Raw genomic sequence first — 15,716 nt, 5'->3', positions numbered from 1 at the left:
ACTGATGTGCTTTACGTTTTTTTCTCTTGATAAAAGGCTACACAGTGAGAATAGAAGAAACAAAGCTCTCCAAGTTAGTCTTTCTACTGTGTAATATTAACTGAATGGTACCTCCACTTAAGAGAAGAACAGTGTATTAGTTACATTAAATCACTACTAAATTGTCACCTACATAAGGCAGAAGCACCCTCATGGGCCTTATCAGTTTTCTTTCCTTACAGGCTGGATACACAGAAACTCCAAGAAATTCACATTAACAGAGTCAAAAGTGTGTAGTCAAAACATTTATGGTGGACTATACCCAAATTAGCAAAATTACTTTACCTGTTTGATGTCATAAACATTTGAGATGAAGAATGTGCCAATGAAGTCAGATACCAATGCTTACCAGAGAAGAAGTTTGTATTTCTAACATCAGAAAAACTCCACTGCTTGATTTTCAGTAGGTCTTCCCATCTTTGAGCTATACTGGGAAAAGAGGTAGTTTTGAGAGTGAATGAACCTGTCACTTCGATGAGCTCAGCTAGTGTGTAACACTACCATTGCAACAGCTGATCTACAGGAACACCAGCTAAGGTTCATCCAGGACTAAAATGACACGGCACGACTACTTGAAAAATTACCTCTTACTCACTAAATAGTTCACAGCTTGCACCTATCCCCTTTTACAGGGGCTAAATTCAGAACAGATGAGCAGCTACTATTACTCCGATAAGTTCCCTCTTACTCACTGGCTTCCTTATGCAAGGCCCACACACCTACTTTCTCATTGGTTCGTTTCCAGAACTCCACAAACTACAAACTCATAGAATCACAGAATGGTTTGGGTTGGAAGGGACCTTAAAGACCATCTAGTTCCAACCCCCCGCCATGGGCAGAGACACCTACCACTAGACCAGGTTGCTCAAATCCCCATCCAACCTGGCCTTCAACACTGCCAGGGAGGGGGCATCCACAGCTTCTCTGGGCAACCTGTTCCAGTGTCTCACCACCCTCACAGTAAAGAATTTCTTCCTAATATCTAATCTAAATCTACCCTTTTTCAGCTTAAAACCGTTACCCCTCATCCTATCACTACATGCCCTTGTAAAAAGTCCCTCTCCAGCTTTCCTGTAGGCCCCCTTCAGGTACTGGAAGGCTGCTAGGTCTCCCCGGAGCCTTCTATTCTCCAGGCTGAACATCCCTAACTCTCTCAGCCTGTCTTCATAGGAGAGGTGCTCCAGCCCTCTGATCATCCTCGTGGCCCTCCTCTGGACTCGTTCCAACAGCTCCATGTCCTTCTTATGTTGGGGGCGTAAGTGGGTTCAGCACGTGGGGTAAAGCAATGGATCAAGTTCCCTTCTGTGCTGCAGGCCACAAGCTGTGCTGAGAATGCTGCACAAAATAAACACCTTGCCTGACCTGGCTGGATGGAATGCCTTGCTGGACCTAGATTTCACCTAAGGATTTTAGAAGAATTTGACCACCTAACCTGCAGTAGGAGTAGGCAGGAGAAAATTAGCAACCTACGCACTTTAAGATAATTACCTCTATGATAAAGGTTCAACCCTGAGAACCTTTTCTGATTACACTTGCACTGTTCCCAAACAACCTGAACAGCCCACAGATCAATTACAGCTGATAGTTCAACTTTGAGGATAAATCCTTTGAGAACACTGCATCATTTTAATATAAACACTAAACTTCATACTATACAACAGCATAGCCAACCAAGCTTTGAAGAGAAATCATTTTAAGGAACACCGTATTTCTGACACCTAAAAAGAGGTGGCAATGCCTGCTTCTGTTAACCATTTTCAGAAAAAAATACAAACCATGTGGGCCAGTGAGAGCATGAAGAAGGGAAACAAAACACCAGGTCAGCACATGGTTAAATTTTCTTACTTGGCTCTGCTCTAATTCTAAATTAGTTGAACTTCTACAGGCAGAGCAGAGGCCCTGTAACAGACTACAGGCTGTGCCCCTCCTACAAGGGCCTTCCCTTAAGAGACTTTAAGAAGCCTTTTCTCACTGCATGAGACACTGATTTGTTCTTGAAACTCCCTGTGATGAAATGAAGGACCCAAAAGCATTTAATTGTTGAACACATAAAAGGAAGTATATTTAAAATAAAAAAAATTGGTCAGACTGTAGAGTCAAATACCATTTTCAAAGGAATTTACAGGGCTGTTGTAGATGAGTCTTCTGGAATAGTCAGTTTATCGCAATGCCTAAACTGGTTTCTTCATTGCACAGTATTTTCTTTTAAAATGTGTGCATTTTTAAACAATTACATACATATTAAAAATCAGCATTTCTTTGCTTAAACTTAATTAAAACGTTAATACTCTCAGACAACACAGATCTGAAATGGTGAAACCAGTAATTGCCCCCTCCCACCTTACAACAAATTAAATTGAGACAAAATTACAAACACATTTCACTACATGATTATTATTAATAAAAATCATTTTTTTTGTATAAAGTTGCCCAAAATGCAAGGGATGTGCATAGGTTTACAACTTAGTCAGAATAATATTTTACTTTATTCCCTTGGGTACGTGTTCCCATGAACGGAATGTACTTTGCTGTAGATTACAGGTTTTATCAACACAGATACACCAACGGCATGAACGCTTGCGACTGTCCACATGCATTAAGAGTCAAGACCCAATTTCAAATTTCTAAAAGTTTTACAGAGTTCTTCAAAGAGACAGTATCACATTAGCTGGATGTTACACAAAAGTACTTAAAAATACTAACCTAGGAAAAAAAAAGCAAAAAAGGCCTTTAAAATTTATGAATTTGTTTCGTAACCACTAGACTAATTACTTCAAATAAATAAAGGAAAGCAAAGTATTCCAATCCATAAAATCAGACTCTAAAAAGAATGTAGTGTTCCACCCCCAAGTTAAGGTAACAGAATCATATTATTATTACTATTAAAATAGACTATAGAAAGCAGCATCTATTTTGTGCAGTTTTTAGGGGCCCTTGAAATAAAAAGCTATGATTTCCAAAAATATAACATTCCAAAGGACTGAATAATACATACATTTAAAGATACACTTTATTAAAGTTGAGGAGAAATGATTAAAAAAAGATACTGTCTCTTTAAATTAGTGTTTAATTTTTTTTCCCCCTCCTCCTATCTATTCGGACATGACAATAATTATATTTTAGGTCACACTACATCTAGGTAGTCTCTAGGGGCCAAGACCTGTTGACACAAGGTCAATAACGAAGAGGTTTTCCATGTATGAGGTGGTTCCCAGTAATGACAGATTTTTTTTTTTTTTCAATTCTCTTGTCTAGTAGACCCAGGAGACCGGGACCCACTGTGAGGCTGTACACACAAGCTCAATGGCTTCCTCCAGGTGCCTGATAGTTTCATCAATTTCATTGTTGATAATTGTTAGGTCAAAGTAGTGTGCATATGTTCTCTGCAAGATTTCAGACTCCTTCTGCAGGCGCTGAAGAGATTCATCCTGTTTAATGGTCAGAAAAGAAAATGGGAGAGAGAGAAGTTGGATCCTTTCGTACTCTTCTACAACAGCTTTCTTACAGCGAAGGAAATGGGCAAAAAAGCTTTAGGGAGGCTTGGGTGGTTTAGATCCCCCACCTAAATCTACAGAAATCACATGGGAAAAATGGCACAATTTCTCTCTTGAAGCTGACATTCAAACAGCACTCCATTATTGACATTACTTGAGACAAAACACAAATCTAGTGTTAAAAAAGCAAGGCAGAGGATGGAAGCTTAGAAAAGCAGCACAGACATGAGCAATGGAGACCATATATGAATAAAATGTACAAAGTGCACAGATACGAGCTGCAGGGCCTATGTCCAGGTAAGAACATGAGTGACAGGAGAGGGTATGTTGTCAGGTATCAGCTGTTCCCGGTTTTGGTAATGTTTTCTGCTCAACATCAGCCTTCTGGGTCTACTTCCTTTCATAACCATTTACTGATAAGGAAGTTCTCACTCCGCATTACACGGTGGTTCCTATTTCAGAGCATGCCATTTCCAGCATCTCTTCATGTGAGATCCTGAAGACGAACTTGAGCAGCCTGCAGCTCAAGAAGGACCAGTGACAGTAGACTGGTGCTCTCCACAGCTTTGTGTCCATGTCCTGACAGAAACAAGTGCATCCTACTTTGTGGGTGCGCTGCTGGACTCTGTGCAGCCAGCAACCCTACAGTGATGGGCTTTGTTAGTGAGATCTGCCTTTTCTGAGAGAGTGGGATTGCAAAAGGCTTCTTTCTCGGGCTCTGCAGCTATTACAAGTTTAAATTCTCTTCCTGCAAATTCCCTTAGAAATTGAAAAAAAAAAAATTGCTGCTTTCAGGAACCTTGAAAGAGCCACAGGAAAGTAATCAAGTCCTTCCTGCCCCACAGGTTTGGGATGGATATAGGGCAAAATTACATATGACCAGTATGGACTCCTGCTGCTCTGTAGTATCTATAGGGTAACCCTATTTGATCAATCAACTGGGATACACTTTATTATAACAGAGCTTTAGGCTGCAGGAAGCACAGACGCAGTGCCTATAGCTGTTTCCACCAGAAATTATTCTGGGAACAGAATTTTATCTAGCTAATAAGAGACTCCTCCCCTCCCCTTTTTTTTCTCTTTAAACTTCCCAAGTATTTGTAATTACAGTGACACATAGCTGTGGAACAGTGGCTTTCAGGTCCTCTGAAGGGAACAACCTGCGCTGAGACAGTTCTCCTTCCCTGTAGCTATGAAACCAGCCACTTCTGGAGAAGAAGTTCTGTACCAAAGTTACAGTTCTGCTTCTCCCCTGAAGCTGCAGCCTCAAATGAGGGGGAGGATGTCACCTTCACTTGATAATCACTACAAATTTCACTCAAAGTCAGACCGATACTCCTCACATGTGCTTCTGTACAAGGGATGCTCCTTGTATGGACCATTATGCATCACCAGTGATGCCTGGAACTTCCGTAGAAAATACCAGTGCACGCAAATTTAATTTATGCTATTAACAAATTGGACACTATGGATCAATACTAATATTAAATATTTTTGTGGAACATTTCATATGGCCCAGTGTCTTTAAGCCAAAAACCTAGTTAGGCAAACTGCCAACTTCTCATAGATTCCAAAAGAGACTTCAATTTATATCAGCAGAGGATCTAAGCTTTTCTGCTTAAATTAACCTACAAAGGAAAAAAAAATCGTACTTGTCAAGCAGAATATTTTCAGTGCTTTAAACATATCTAGCTAAGATTAATTTTATATTTAAAGCCAGTCACAGCAAAATCATATTGCGCCTTTAGAAGAGTTTTAATCTCATGGCACAAGGCTAATAGTACCTGAAAAACCCTCGCGCAGCCTTAGAATGATTAAAGTCATATGTAGCTTTTTAACTGCTATTCAGATTTCCCATCAGTGTCATCTTCACCTACAAGTACGAGAAGGAACTTTTCTCACTGTTGTAGTGGAGTGGGAGTTGGCCTCTTCTCCTAGGCAACTAGCGATAGGACAAGAGGACATAGCCTTAAGCTTCACCAGGGGAGGTTCAGGCTGGACATTAGGAAGCATTTCTTCACAGAAAGGGTCATTAGACATTGGAATGGGCGGCCCAGGGAGGTGGTAGAGTCACCATCTCTGGATGTGTTTAAGAAAAGACTGGACATGGCACTTAGTGCCATGGTCTAGTTGACATGGTGGTGTCAGGGCAATGGTTGGACTCGATGATCCCAGAGGTCTCTTCCAACCTGATTGATTCTGTGATTCTGTGATTCACTAAAGCATCTATCTTACTGTGACTGACAATAAAAATCTGAAAAACTTACAGCTGTCTCATCTTAAAAAATTAAATAATCTTAAAAGATTTACACATGGCTCAATAAAGCTTTAGATGAAAAAAGTGGAGCCTGTCAACTTTCTCTTTGCTGCTGTCTGGGCAATGGGAGGTAGAAAACAGCTAGAGGAAAGAGGAACTACTCCAGTGTTTACTGATATGCTCTCTCCTCTCTCTGTTTTAGCAGAGCAATAATCTGATTTAAGTTTCTTTTGTGATTAGACAGGTGGGTACACTCTGGGAGATTTCCTATATGATTTAAATTGGTTTTGTGCTTTGCAGAATTGCTCACAGTGCACTGCTATATTCAGTTGGAAAGCATAATATTTTGTCTCCTAACTCTTGCTGTGTGGTCCTTGATTATTGAGATATGTTGTGTGGTCTGTGACAGGCTAAAGTGTCTCAGCAGAGATACTTTTAAGGTCAGGCCTCTGCACTGATTTTACCACAAAGTTCAGATGTACAGCTGGAAGAGTGGAAACTTTACTCTCTAGTTTCTTTTTACTAGCAGATAATTTTAGTGCAGCTATCTGAAGTCATTATTACATTAAAAGTTTATTCCACTGGCGAAAGTAATGTTGAATGGGAACAAGCATATCTACATTCTAAAACTACTGAAATAACCAGGACTACCTCGTCAGCCCCTAGCTGGTACTTACAGGTAATTTTCTGCACCATTTTGGCAGCTATGCACAATTAGTACGAATGCAGGAAAATGAAAAGAAAAGCAAAGATGAAATTCAAGAAAACATAAGGGGGGAGAAAGGACAGTAATTTACAGAAATGTTCTCAAAAAGTGTAAGTAAAATAAACAAAGTAGGATAAGAGGATAAACAGAAAGGGATACTCATTATGCAAATGAACCTTTCAGAAAGGAAGCATGAATGGGAAATGTGAAACACACACTCTCCACTCTTGTTTGCTGCCTTGCAGGCTGTTAACACACAGACACAATTTGCATATCTCCCTTCATGCAGCCCAGTAAACCTTGGAAAATAGGATCCTCTATTCGGGTAAGGTCTGTTGCTATTACCATTTCCTGCCCCTCCCTTTCCTCAAATTTAATTGATTAATAAATTAGCATGCTTTGTAAGTGTGGCCTCAGTTCAGCAATTCATGCGCCTGAGTGAAACCCTCCATGCACAGAGACTTTAGTCCCAAGAACTTAAAACAGACAAAGTCTTACAGCATGGATGCAAATATTTAGAACACAATATTTTACTTCTACTAATATTTCTTCGTCATGAATAAATATTTCCCTACCACTACTACAAAAGGTACATTTCTGTCCTCTTCCCAGTGTACCATGGAAAACATTTTCTCCCTCATACAAGCTGTCCCAAATGTCTCTGTTGATATCCTACAGCTGGAAGATTAAAAGTTAAGTACCACTGGCAGATGAGTTAGGCCAAGGAAGACTATTTGGGAGCTGAGACATGGGTATGGAGGCAACAAACGCAGGCAATTACATAATCCCACAGGGTACCCGGTTGCCTGAGCGCTGTTGTAAGCACAGTGCTTGCCCGACACATCCCAAGAACAATTCTAACTATTTTTTAAGTGATGCCATGCCATTTGCTTGCACAAAGGCAAATTCAGTGTAGAATACAAAATTTCAGTATTTTCTCAAGATCGTACTGATTTACAGCGTACGCCAACACCAGCAGTTAGACAAACTGTCACTTCTCTAACATTGCAAATTGTGATGTTCTGAGAGATCTTCATCTGTACACTCGTGACATTTACCAGTTAGGGTATGGGCCCCTAAGACACAGTGAAATGACTTAACTTACTGCTGTGAAAGTTAAAAGATCCTTCTTCCTCTTCCCATCTCTCTTCCTGGCTATATGCTTTCACTGCTTGTTCTAGCATTGGTGCTTGTCAGAGCCTTTGTGAGCTGCTTGAAAACTGATAAAAATCCAATTTAGAGATAAAGTAGCTCACTGAAGGATCTGGTAAGTCCCATGGCCAGTGCAGACTGGCAGCATATGTCCCAGAAGCAAGTTAGAGAGAATCATTCCCTTCAGCAACAGCGAACTAGTAGAAAGCCTCAGCTGCCAGCGAAATTGCAGCTCAAGGCCAGTATTTTTCACTCTCCACTTGCTATTTCAATAATCATTTAGGGTATTTGCATTTAAATGTTCCTTATTTTCCTGCAAGCCTCTGCAGTGATGTCATAGTTTCATACTTATGATATTGTAATTACATTTCTATAGAAACAGGCTGTTGTGACAAGGCTTCTGACTTTATGTTTGCGTGATCAAGGAGACATGTAGGAGATTTGGAACAGATTCACGGTCAAATCCAATTGATTAAATACCTTAATATCATGGTTTAAAACAGTCTGAGCAGATAAAGTGTTTCTATAAATACTATTTGCTCTGTTGTGAGCTAAATCCAGAATTGCCTGCTAACATCTTTGAAATCAGTAGCAATCTGCAGAGCGGATGCTCTATAAAACCCAAGTAGGAAACTCAGGATGTGGACCTCCATGAATACTTAACATTATTCCACAAGCAATTATGCCTTTGGTCAAAGCTTCCAATTCTTAGAGAACAGTCTCTGAAACTAATAAGCTTATTTCTGATATATATTTGCTGTATAGAAGAAATACTAAAAGATAAAGGTGGGATGACAGCACAGTCACGCACACCCATTTCTTCAGTTCAGGCCAGCTGTAATCTAGTGTTAGCATTGCAACTCAGAATTGAGTAATTTGTGCTAATGATTTGTCAAGGATTTGGAAATGGATCTTTGAGCTAGGGCAGGGAATGAAATAAAAGAATATGTAATTTTAGAATACATCATATGGATCCTTCAACTTTAAGTTCATACTTTGAATTAGAAAAATCAGTTAACAATAAATACATCTCAATCAACAATGCTGCCATACAACTGTTTTTCTGCTTCTCCATTTACAGATAAGGAAACAATTAAAGTCTTATCTGCATATTTGAATCTCATCCTTAATTCTGTCTCTGATAGGACATTAGATTGCAACATGCCATACCTCATTAATGCCTGGGGTAATCGTAGGTGCAGCAATAAAAACAACAAAAGGAGCAAACTCTGCAGTTCTCAGGACCTTCAATGCCTAGGTGAAAAAAAATCAGACACTTCACAAGAATCCTCCAACAATCAACGTGAAATAAGTTTAGTCACACAAGATACAAAATCATGATTTATCAATGCTGGTATTTGTTTTAACTGATCTGGAGTCAAGACCTTAGTAATACAGACACTTAACTTTTTGCATTGTTTTACATTTTTGGTGGTCAAACTGTATATTTATCCTTAATTAAAGTGAGTTTTCAAGACAGTGAAAGCCTTAGCACTTTTGTAGAGGCTCCTTCCATACAGTCTCAAAGAGTGCAGAATTGTGTTAGCATTTAAATGGCATGATTAGCACCAGGTTAAAAATTTAATTCATGCCATAATTAGGGAAAAGAGCCAACTGTATTTTAGAATAAATATTGATTAGAATATAATTTTTTGTCTGACTTTTTCTACCTACCAGCACTTTTTTATTATTTTCTGAAACAAATGCAAATGTGATGTAGAGAGGTTTGAAGGTTTTAAAAGTAAGCATAGTGAAGTTTTTAAAAAGTGAGCATAGCACTAATGCAGCAAATGCAACACCAATCCCCTGAACCAAATCTATGCAAAAGGCAAAAGTTCTCATAAAAAAGTTGACTTAGTCATAGTGTACTAAGTGACACACAGAGCTGCCATATGTGAAACTTTGGTACACATCCAAGCTAGGCTGAAGTGCAGGACAGCAAGTAAACATACCTCAGCTGAACTCAAATGGATGGACAAGATAAAGTAAGACTACTAGAGGTCAGTCTTTTTTCACTCCTTCCTCTTCCTGTTTTCTCCAAAGTTTTTTCTTTTTTTTTAAAAAAAAACACAAACAAAAAACAAACCCCAACAATCCATCCTTTTCCCAAGTTAAAGAGGTTTTCATCTCTGCTGCTTGAAGCCCACCTATATATATATCATCTATGCCAACCTCCTCTAAACAAGAGATAAGCCCCATAAGTGAAAGTCAAGAAAACACACATAACTAAGAGTACCCAAGGGAAAACAGGCAAGTGGTGTAAGATAAGTAGGAATAAGTCCACAAACAGGCTGGCCTTAATAAGCTGAGATGGATGCATGAGGAAGCTGGTTAAGAAAGAGGCTTGCTAGACACATACCGGAGGAAGTGTAGCAAAGGTGGCTGTTACCAAATGTAAATATATTCTAACAAAGATTAAAATGGCTTCTGAGAATTGTAGTGCTTCTGAATAATGCAATTTGAAAAGGTTTATCAAGAGAGTTTGCTTTTAACAGCTGCTCCATTTGAACTAACTATAAATGCTGCTCTCTCTGAAAACTGTTAAATGTGGGATTTTATTTTTCAGAACACCGCCACACCAGCATATTATGTGAACTGTCCAAAATAATTTAGTCGGGTATCTTATTTCTGTTACGAAATTCTTAAAGAATTTGAACTTCTTGAATCCATTCACAAAGAAGAAACAAGGCAGCAAATTTAAATTGATAACACTGGTCACAATTTTAATTTGTCTTTCGTCCCATTTCCTTCAATCTGCTAGAACAAAATAAACATCATGTTTGTCCATATTCATGTTCCACTTCACAAAACATATAAATACATCCCTGTGAATTGAAAGTCATGACTACATGGATGTTTCAAAGGAAACATATCAGAATTTTCCACTGAAGATTTTATATAACGAATGAACAAACTATTAGCGTTTCTTGAGAGCCTGATCTTCCTTCCTGCCCTCTTCCAAAAAGTATAATAACGCAACACAGAAAGGAGTTTATAAAGTAACAACACTGATCTGGTCATTGTGGAAACAGGATCAATATTGGTGATTGACCACAAATGTTTCTGACCATGCTCAATAGCGATATGGAGCGAAGAGTCAGTTAAGAACAAGATTACTCTCTAATACAGCATCAAAGAGAAATTTTTGAAAACATCAAAACATTACTCCTGGCAGGCAACGACAATCACTTGTTTTGGTACGTTTCACTGGACATGAGGCTAATATAGTAAAAAGTTATACGGTAAGTAGATTTTCAAGCTACAGTGGTTGCATAGCAAGCTAAACTATGAATTTGTTTCTGCTGTATGTTTTCCTGACCAGATGATAACCAGAATTCTACTTCACAGATTGATACCTTGGTGTTCCAGGGACTTTTGTTCCACATTACTGTATGCATTTCTTATCTAATGTGCAATCAATAAAAATAAACATATCTCAATAAAATAAGGTTGAAGGATTTGTGATGAGTCCCATTTTCATATTAGTTACCTGAGGTTCTACATCAAGTATTGCAATTAGTCCCTGCTCGTGGATCTTTCGTATTGTTTCCAGTTTTGTCCCATACATTGCATCCTCATGGCTGCCATATTCCAAATATTCGTTGTTTGATATATCCTGCATCATTTGGTCATGTGATACAAAGTAGTAATTTTTCCCATTTTCTTCATCTTTCTTTGGAGGTCGAGTTGTGTCTGAAAATACAAAATACAAAATATTTTTAGTACAAAAGCAATATTAAGCTTATATATGGCTTGTTGTTTCATTTATCAATACTTATTCACTGAACGATGACCTGTCAAATCACATATAGAAGCATGAGCTCGAGGTAGGCAGAATGACAGGGGCTGGGAAAAGCAGAAGTCTGGAGGATGTGTGTTGAGAAAAGCAGGAGATGAAGGAGGGTGGAAAAGGTAAAAATCAAAAGGTAACAGAACAGAAGGTCATAAATAACCTTCACCTGCTCAAGACTATAAGACTCTATCAGCTGCTTTTAAGAGCAAACAAAGGCCAGATCTCACAGTTTTAATAGTTTCTCAACAATTCAATTAAAACCTCCATTTTACCCCAGGGGCCAGTACTGGGCCCAATCCTGTTCAACATCTTCATTAATAATCTGGATGATGGGGCAGAGGGTACCCTCAGCATGGATGCCAATGATACAAAACCGGGAGGAGTGGCTAATACACCAGAGGGTCATGTTGTCATCCAGAGGGACTTTGACAGGCTGGAGAAATAGGTTAACAGGAACCTAATGAAATTCAACATGGGGAAGTCTCCAGTCTTACACCTGTGGAGGAACAACCTCATGCACCAGTAGATGCTGGGGGCTGACCAGTTGGGAAGTAGCTCTCCAGAAAAGATGCTGTAGGGGGGTCCTGGTAGACGAACATGAGACAGCAATGTGCCCTTATGGCAAAGAAGGGCTAAAGGTACCCTGGGCGGCATTCGACAAAGTATTGGCAGTAGGTGGAGGGAGGTGATTCTTGCCCTCTACTCAGCACTGGTGAGGCCACGTCTAGAGTGCTGTGTCCAGTTCTGGGCTCCCCAGTACAAAAGAGACATGGACACACTGGAGGAAGTCCAGTGAAGGGGCACTAAGGGACTGGAGCATCTCTCCTATGAGGAAAGGCTGAGAGAGCTGGGACTGTTCAGCCTAGAGAAGACAAGGCTCAAAGGGGATCTCATCAATGAGTACAAATATCTAAAGTGAAGGTGTAAAGAAGATGGAGTCAGTCTCTTTTCAGTGGTGCTCAATGACAGCATAAGAGGTAATGGGCACACACTGAAACACAGGAGCTTCTGTCTGAATGTAAGGAAACACTTTTTCACTGTGAGGGTTGACTGAGTGCTGGCACAGATTGCCCAGAGAGGTGGTGGAGTCTCCATCCTTGGAGATATTCAAAAGCCACCTGGACATGGTCCTGGGCACTGGCTCTAGGTGGCCCTGCGTGAGCAGGGAGGTTGGACCAGCTGACCTCCAGAGGTAGGGATTTCAACCATTCTGTGATCCTGTTGGCCAACTGCTCCTCTTTTCCCCACAGGCATACTGATATCCACTTGCTTCTTTTTCTTCTAATATTCCCTCACAAACTGATTTACTCTCATATTTTTCCACTATCGTACTTATGTTGGTGACATATCTGAAACACCACATCTCTTCCCAATCTAATCCCGTATCTTGCAACAACCCTATCATAATTTCAAACAAGGTATCCAAAAATTGAACTCATCTTCTATTTTTAGTTATACCTGTTACTGTTCTGAGGATTAATTAGCAATGTTCTGAGGATTAATTAGCATATTTCAAAGATGAAAAGTTCTATAGAAATATAATAGATCATCGTTATTATTTTAAGGAATACAAGAACAATGGATTATATAAACCATATAATATCACTATACTACTCACTGCTGTCTTAGGTCTAATGAACTTACCTTCTCTTGTATTTCCCTCTTTTGTAAAAACATTTCTGTATTTTCTTTTTTTTTACTTAAATTCTTATGAGGTTTTCTTCTTCTTAATGTGAATGTGTAAGTCTAAAAAGTGGGTAAGGGCCTGATTACTTGTGGTCAAGAGAGATGAAAGTTACTTAGCAATAACATACTTTTCGAATATATTGCTTCTGCAGACCTATGTGTAAGAGATGTATGGCCTACTAATCCTTTGAATTAACTACCATTGTATGTGACATCACCTTTACGATCAGGTTTTCAATAGGTAGATGATTTCTTCATAAAGCATTCCCCAAAACTCCACACCCAACTTAAGGCCTATCTCAAAACCTACCTACTCCTACCACGGTTTTGTAGAAGAATGCAGAAAATGCAGTAAAATCCATCCCTGAGAGTTTAAAAGAATAAATTCAATTCCCTAGAGTCAGCTGAAAGACAGATCAGGTTCCCATAATACTTAAAGTGTATGTGATATATTTCATATGATCTATTTATATCACTAACATAAGGAAGTAATTTGGGTCTCTAAACATCAGCATAAAGTGCTATTTTAAATGTCCTAAATGCCTTAAATCTGAAACATCCATATAGGACTATTAGATATAATACAGGAGTTAAAGAAGACCATTGCTCTTCTGGAGTGGGGCTGGAAGTCAGGTGATGTCTAAAACAGGCATCCAAACATCATACTGATGCTTAAGCAGCCGAATTTCATCCTGCTTTGCACTCTAGTGTTTTTAGTCTTATATAATCAGCGAAGCAATTTCAGTGCTTCCACAGAGCACGAACCTAATGCAGGCAATCTAGGGCATAGTTGTCATGGTATAGGTGAGTCTATTTTAATAGGTATTTGTAAATAAAATAACTAGTTCAGCTTCTACCTCTTCACAGCAATACAGTTAGTACTTGAGACAGACTGGGTGAAAAGCATACTGTAAAACATTTATTACTCTTTGTTTTAGTTCTTTGTAATAGAGAACATATTTGCTGGGTTACTATTCCCTTCCCCAGATATAATCTTGTCTGTACTGAGTAACATAGGTACAATGTACATCACATACTCCTGGCATTGCACTTTTAAAGGGTTTAATCCAGGATTTTAGTGTCTAGATATAAACAGTAGTGTGACAAACAGGATCACAGAATCACAGAATGGTTGGGGTTGGAAGGGACCTCTGGAGATCATCTAGTCCAACCCCCTGCCAAAGCAGGTTCACCTAGAGCACGTTGCACAGGGTCACATCCAGGCAGGTTTTGAATATCTCCAGAGAAGGAGACTCCACAACCTCTCTGGGCAGCCTGTTCCAGTGTTGTGTCACCCTCAAAGTAAAGAAGTTTTTCCTCATATTCAGACGGAACTTCCCATGTTGCCGTTTGTGCCCATTGCCCCTTGTCCTGTCACTGGGCACCACTGAGAAGAGTCTGGCCCCATCCTCTTGACACCCACCCTTAAGGTATTTGTAAGCATTAAGATCCCGCCTCAGTCTCCTCTTCTCCAGGCTAAACAGACCCAGCTCCCTCAGCCTCTCCTCATAACAGATGCTCCAGTCCTCTGATCATCTTTGTAGCCCTCCGCTAGACTCTCTCCAGTCGAGACTCTTTCCGCTCCCCCCTTTTCTTGAACTGGGGGGCCCAGAACTGGACACAGTACTCCAGGTGTGGCCTCAGTAGGGCAGAGTAGAGGGGGAGGATAACCTCCCTCGACAGTGCAGTTTCACATTGCTGCTGGGGTGATCCAATGGCTCATGCTTTCAAAAGGGCTAGGTCTTTCTGTTTTCCTTCTGCTGGCACTGCTGGTCTTTGTCTAACTAACTCCTTAGCAAGCAAGCCTGGTGAACTTCAATCAGCAGCCAACTAATCCTTTTCCCCTTCCAAATAGGTTTACAGAGACGTTCTTAAAAATAATACTTTTTAGCAACAACAAAATCCTTACAGGTAGAAAAACACCTAAGTTAAATTTTAAAGTAAAGTACTAACAAGGTATAAAGAAACTTAAATTAATGCATAATGGTCATCAATGTCACCTCTGAGCCATGTATGGTGTTTCTAGTCAGCCTGAAATAGAGTGGACAGAGTTAGCTGCTGGATGCTCTTGTTTCAGAATGCCTAGCTGGAAGAAAAAGGGTGCATCTCCACGAGATCATGTAGTAGGATATGCAATTCCTGCCATGGTATCGATAGAGAGTGTCATGAAGGGAAAACACCCCTGTGCTCTTCATAACAACCCACTTGTAAGCAGTGAAGTTAACTGCATTTTCTTTTTCTTATTGTCATCTCTGGAAACTTGAAGTCATTTTAGTATAATACTAGTTCTCAAGGCCAGGCTGTGAAAAGTAATTTAAAGTATTCAGATAAGGTACGCATTAAAGGCTTCCTTTAAATCCAGTTTATATGTCTTCTCACAGGAATTACACACAGTTTTAAATGTCAAGGCTGTTCCAGTCTTACCTGAACTGTAAATGTAAAATTAGCACAGAAAAATTAAAAATGTTTTAGCCTTCATTCTAAATTAACAAACATTTGGGGTAGAGAGAAGTATGGTTAACAAGAAGTTTTGTGAATACTAAGAAACGTTTGATGCAAAAGAGGTGCTACTTACTATCCCTCCCTCTG

At 39.5% G+C, this 15,716-nt stretch overlaps 1 protein-coding gene across 2 annotated transcripts in view; it reads right to left on the bottom strand.

The window, feature by feature from the left end:
• Positions 1 to 2,071: 2,071 nt before the first annotated feature.
• CASK (calcium/calmodulin dependent serine protein kinase) overlaps positions 2,072 to 15,716 on the bottom strand; it is a 233,534-nt gene continuing 219,889 nt past the window's right edge. For both annotated transcript variants that reach the window (XM_068417554.1, XM_068417564.1), the window contains 3 exons: positions 11,139 to 11,341; positions 8,819 to 8,902; positions 2,072 to 3,467 (listed from right to left, as the gene is read on the bottom strand). In XM_068417554.1, coding sequence (XP_068273655.1) covers positions 3,291 to 3,467; positions 8,819 to 8,902; positions 11,139 to 11,341 — 464 coding nt within the window. In that variant the 3' untranslated portion in view covers positions 2,072 to 3,290. The remainder of the gene's footprint in view (positions 3,468 to 8,818; positions 8,903 to 11,138; positions 11,342 to 15,716) is intronic.

This window comes from Nyctibius grandis, chromosome 2 (genome assembly GCF_013368605.1).
Source record: "Nyctibius grandis isolate bNycGra1 chromosome 2, bNycGra1.pri, whole genome shotgun sequence".
Lineage (NCBI taxonomy): Eukaryota > Metazoa > Chordata > Aves > Nyctibiiformes > Nyctibiidae > Nyctibius > Nyctibius grandis.
Note: the sequence above shows the minus strand (reverse complement) of the source record. Positions and strands in the feature narration are given on the sequence as shown.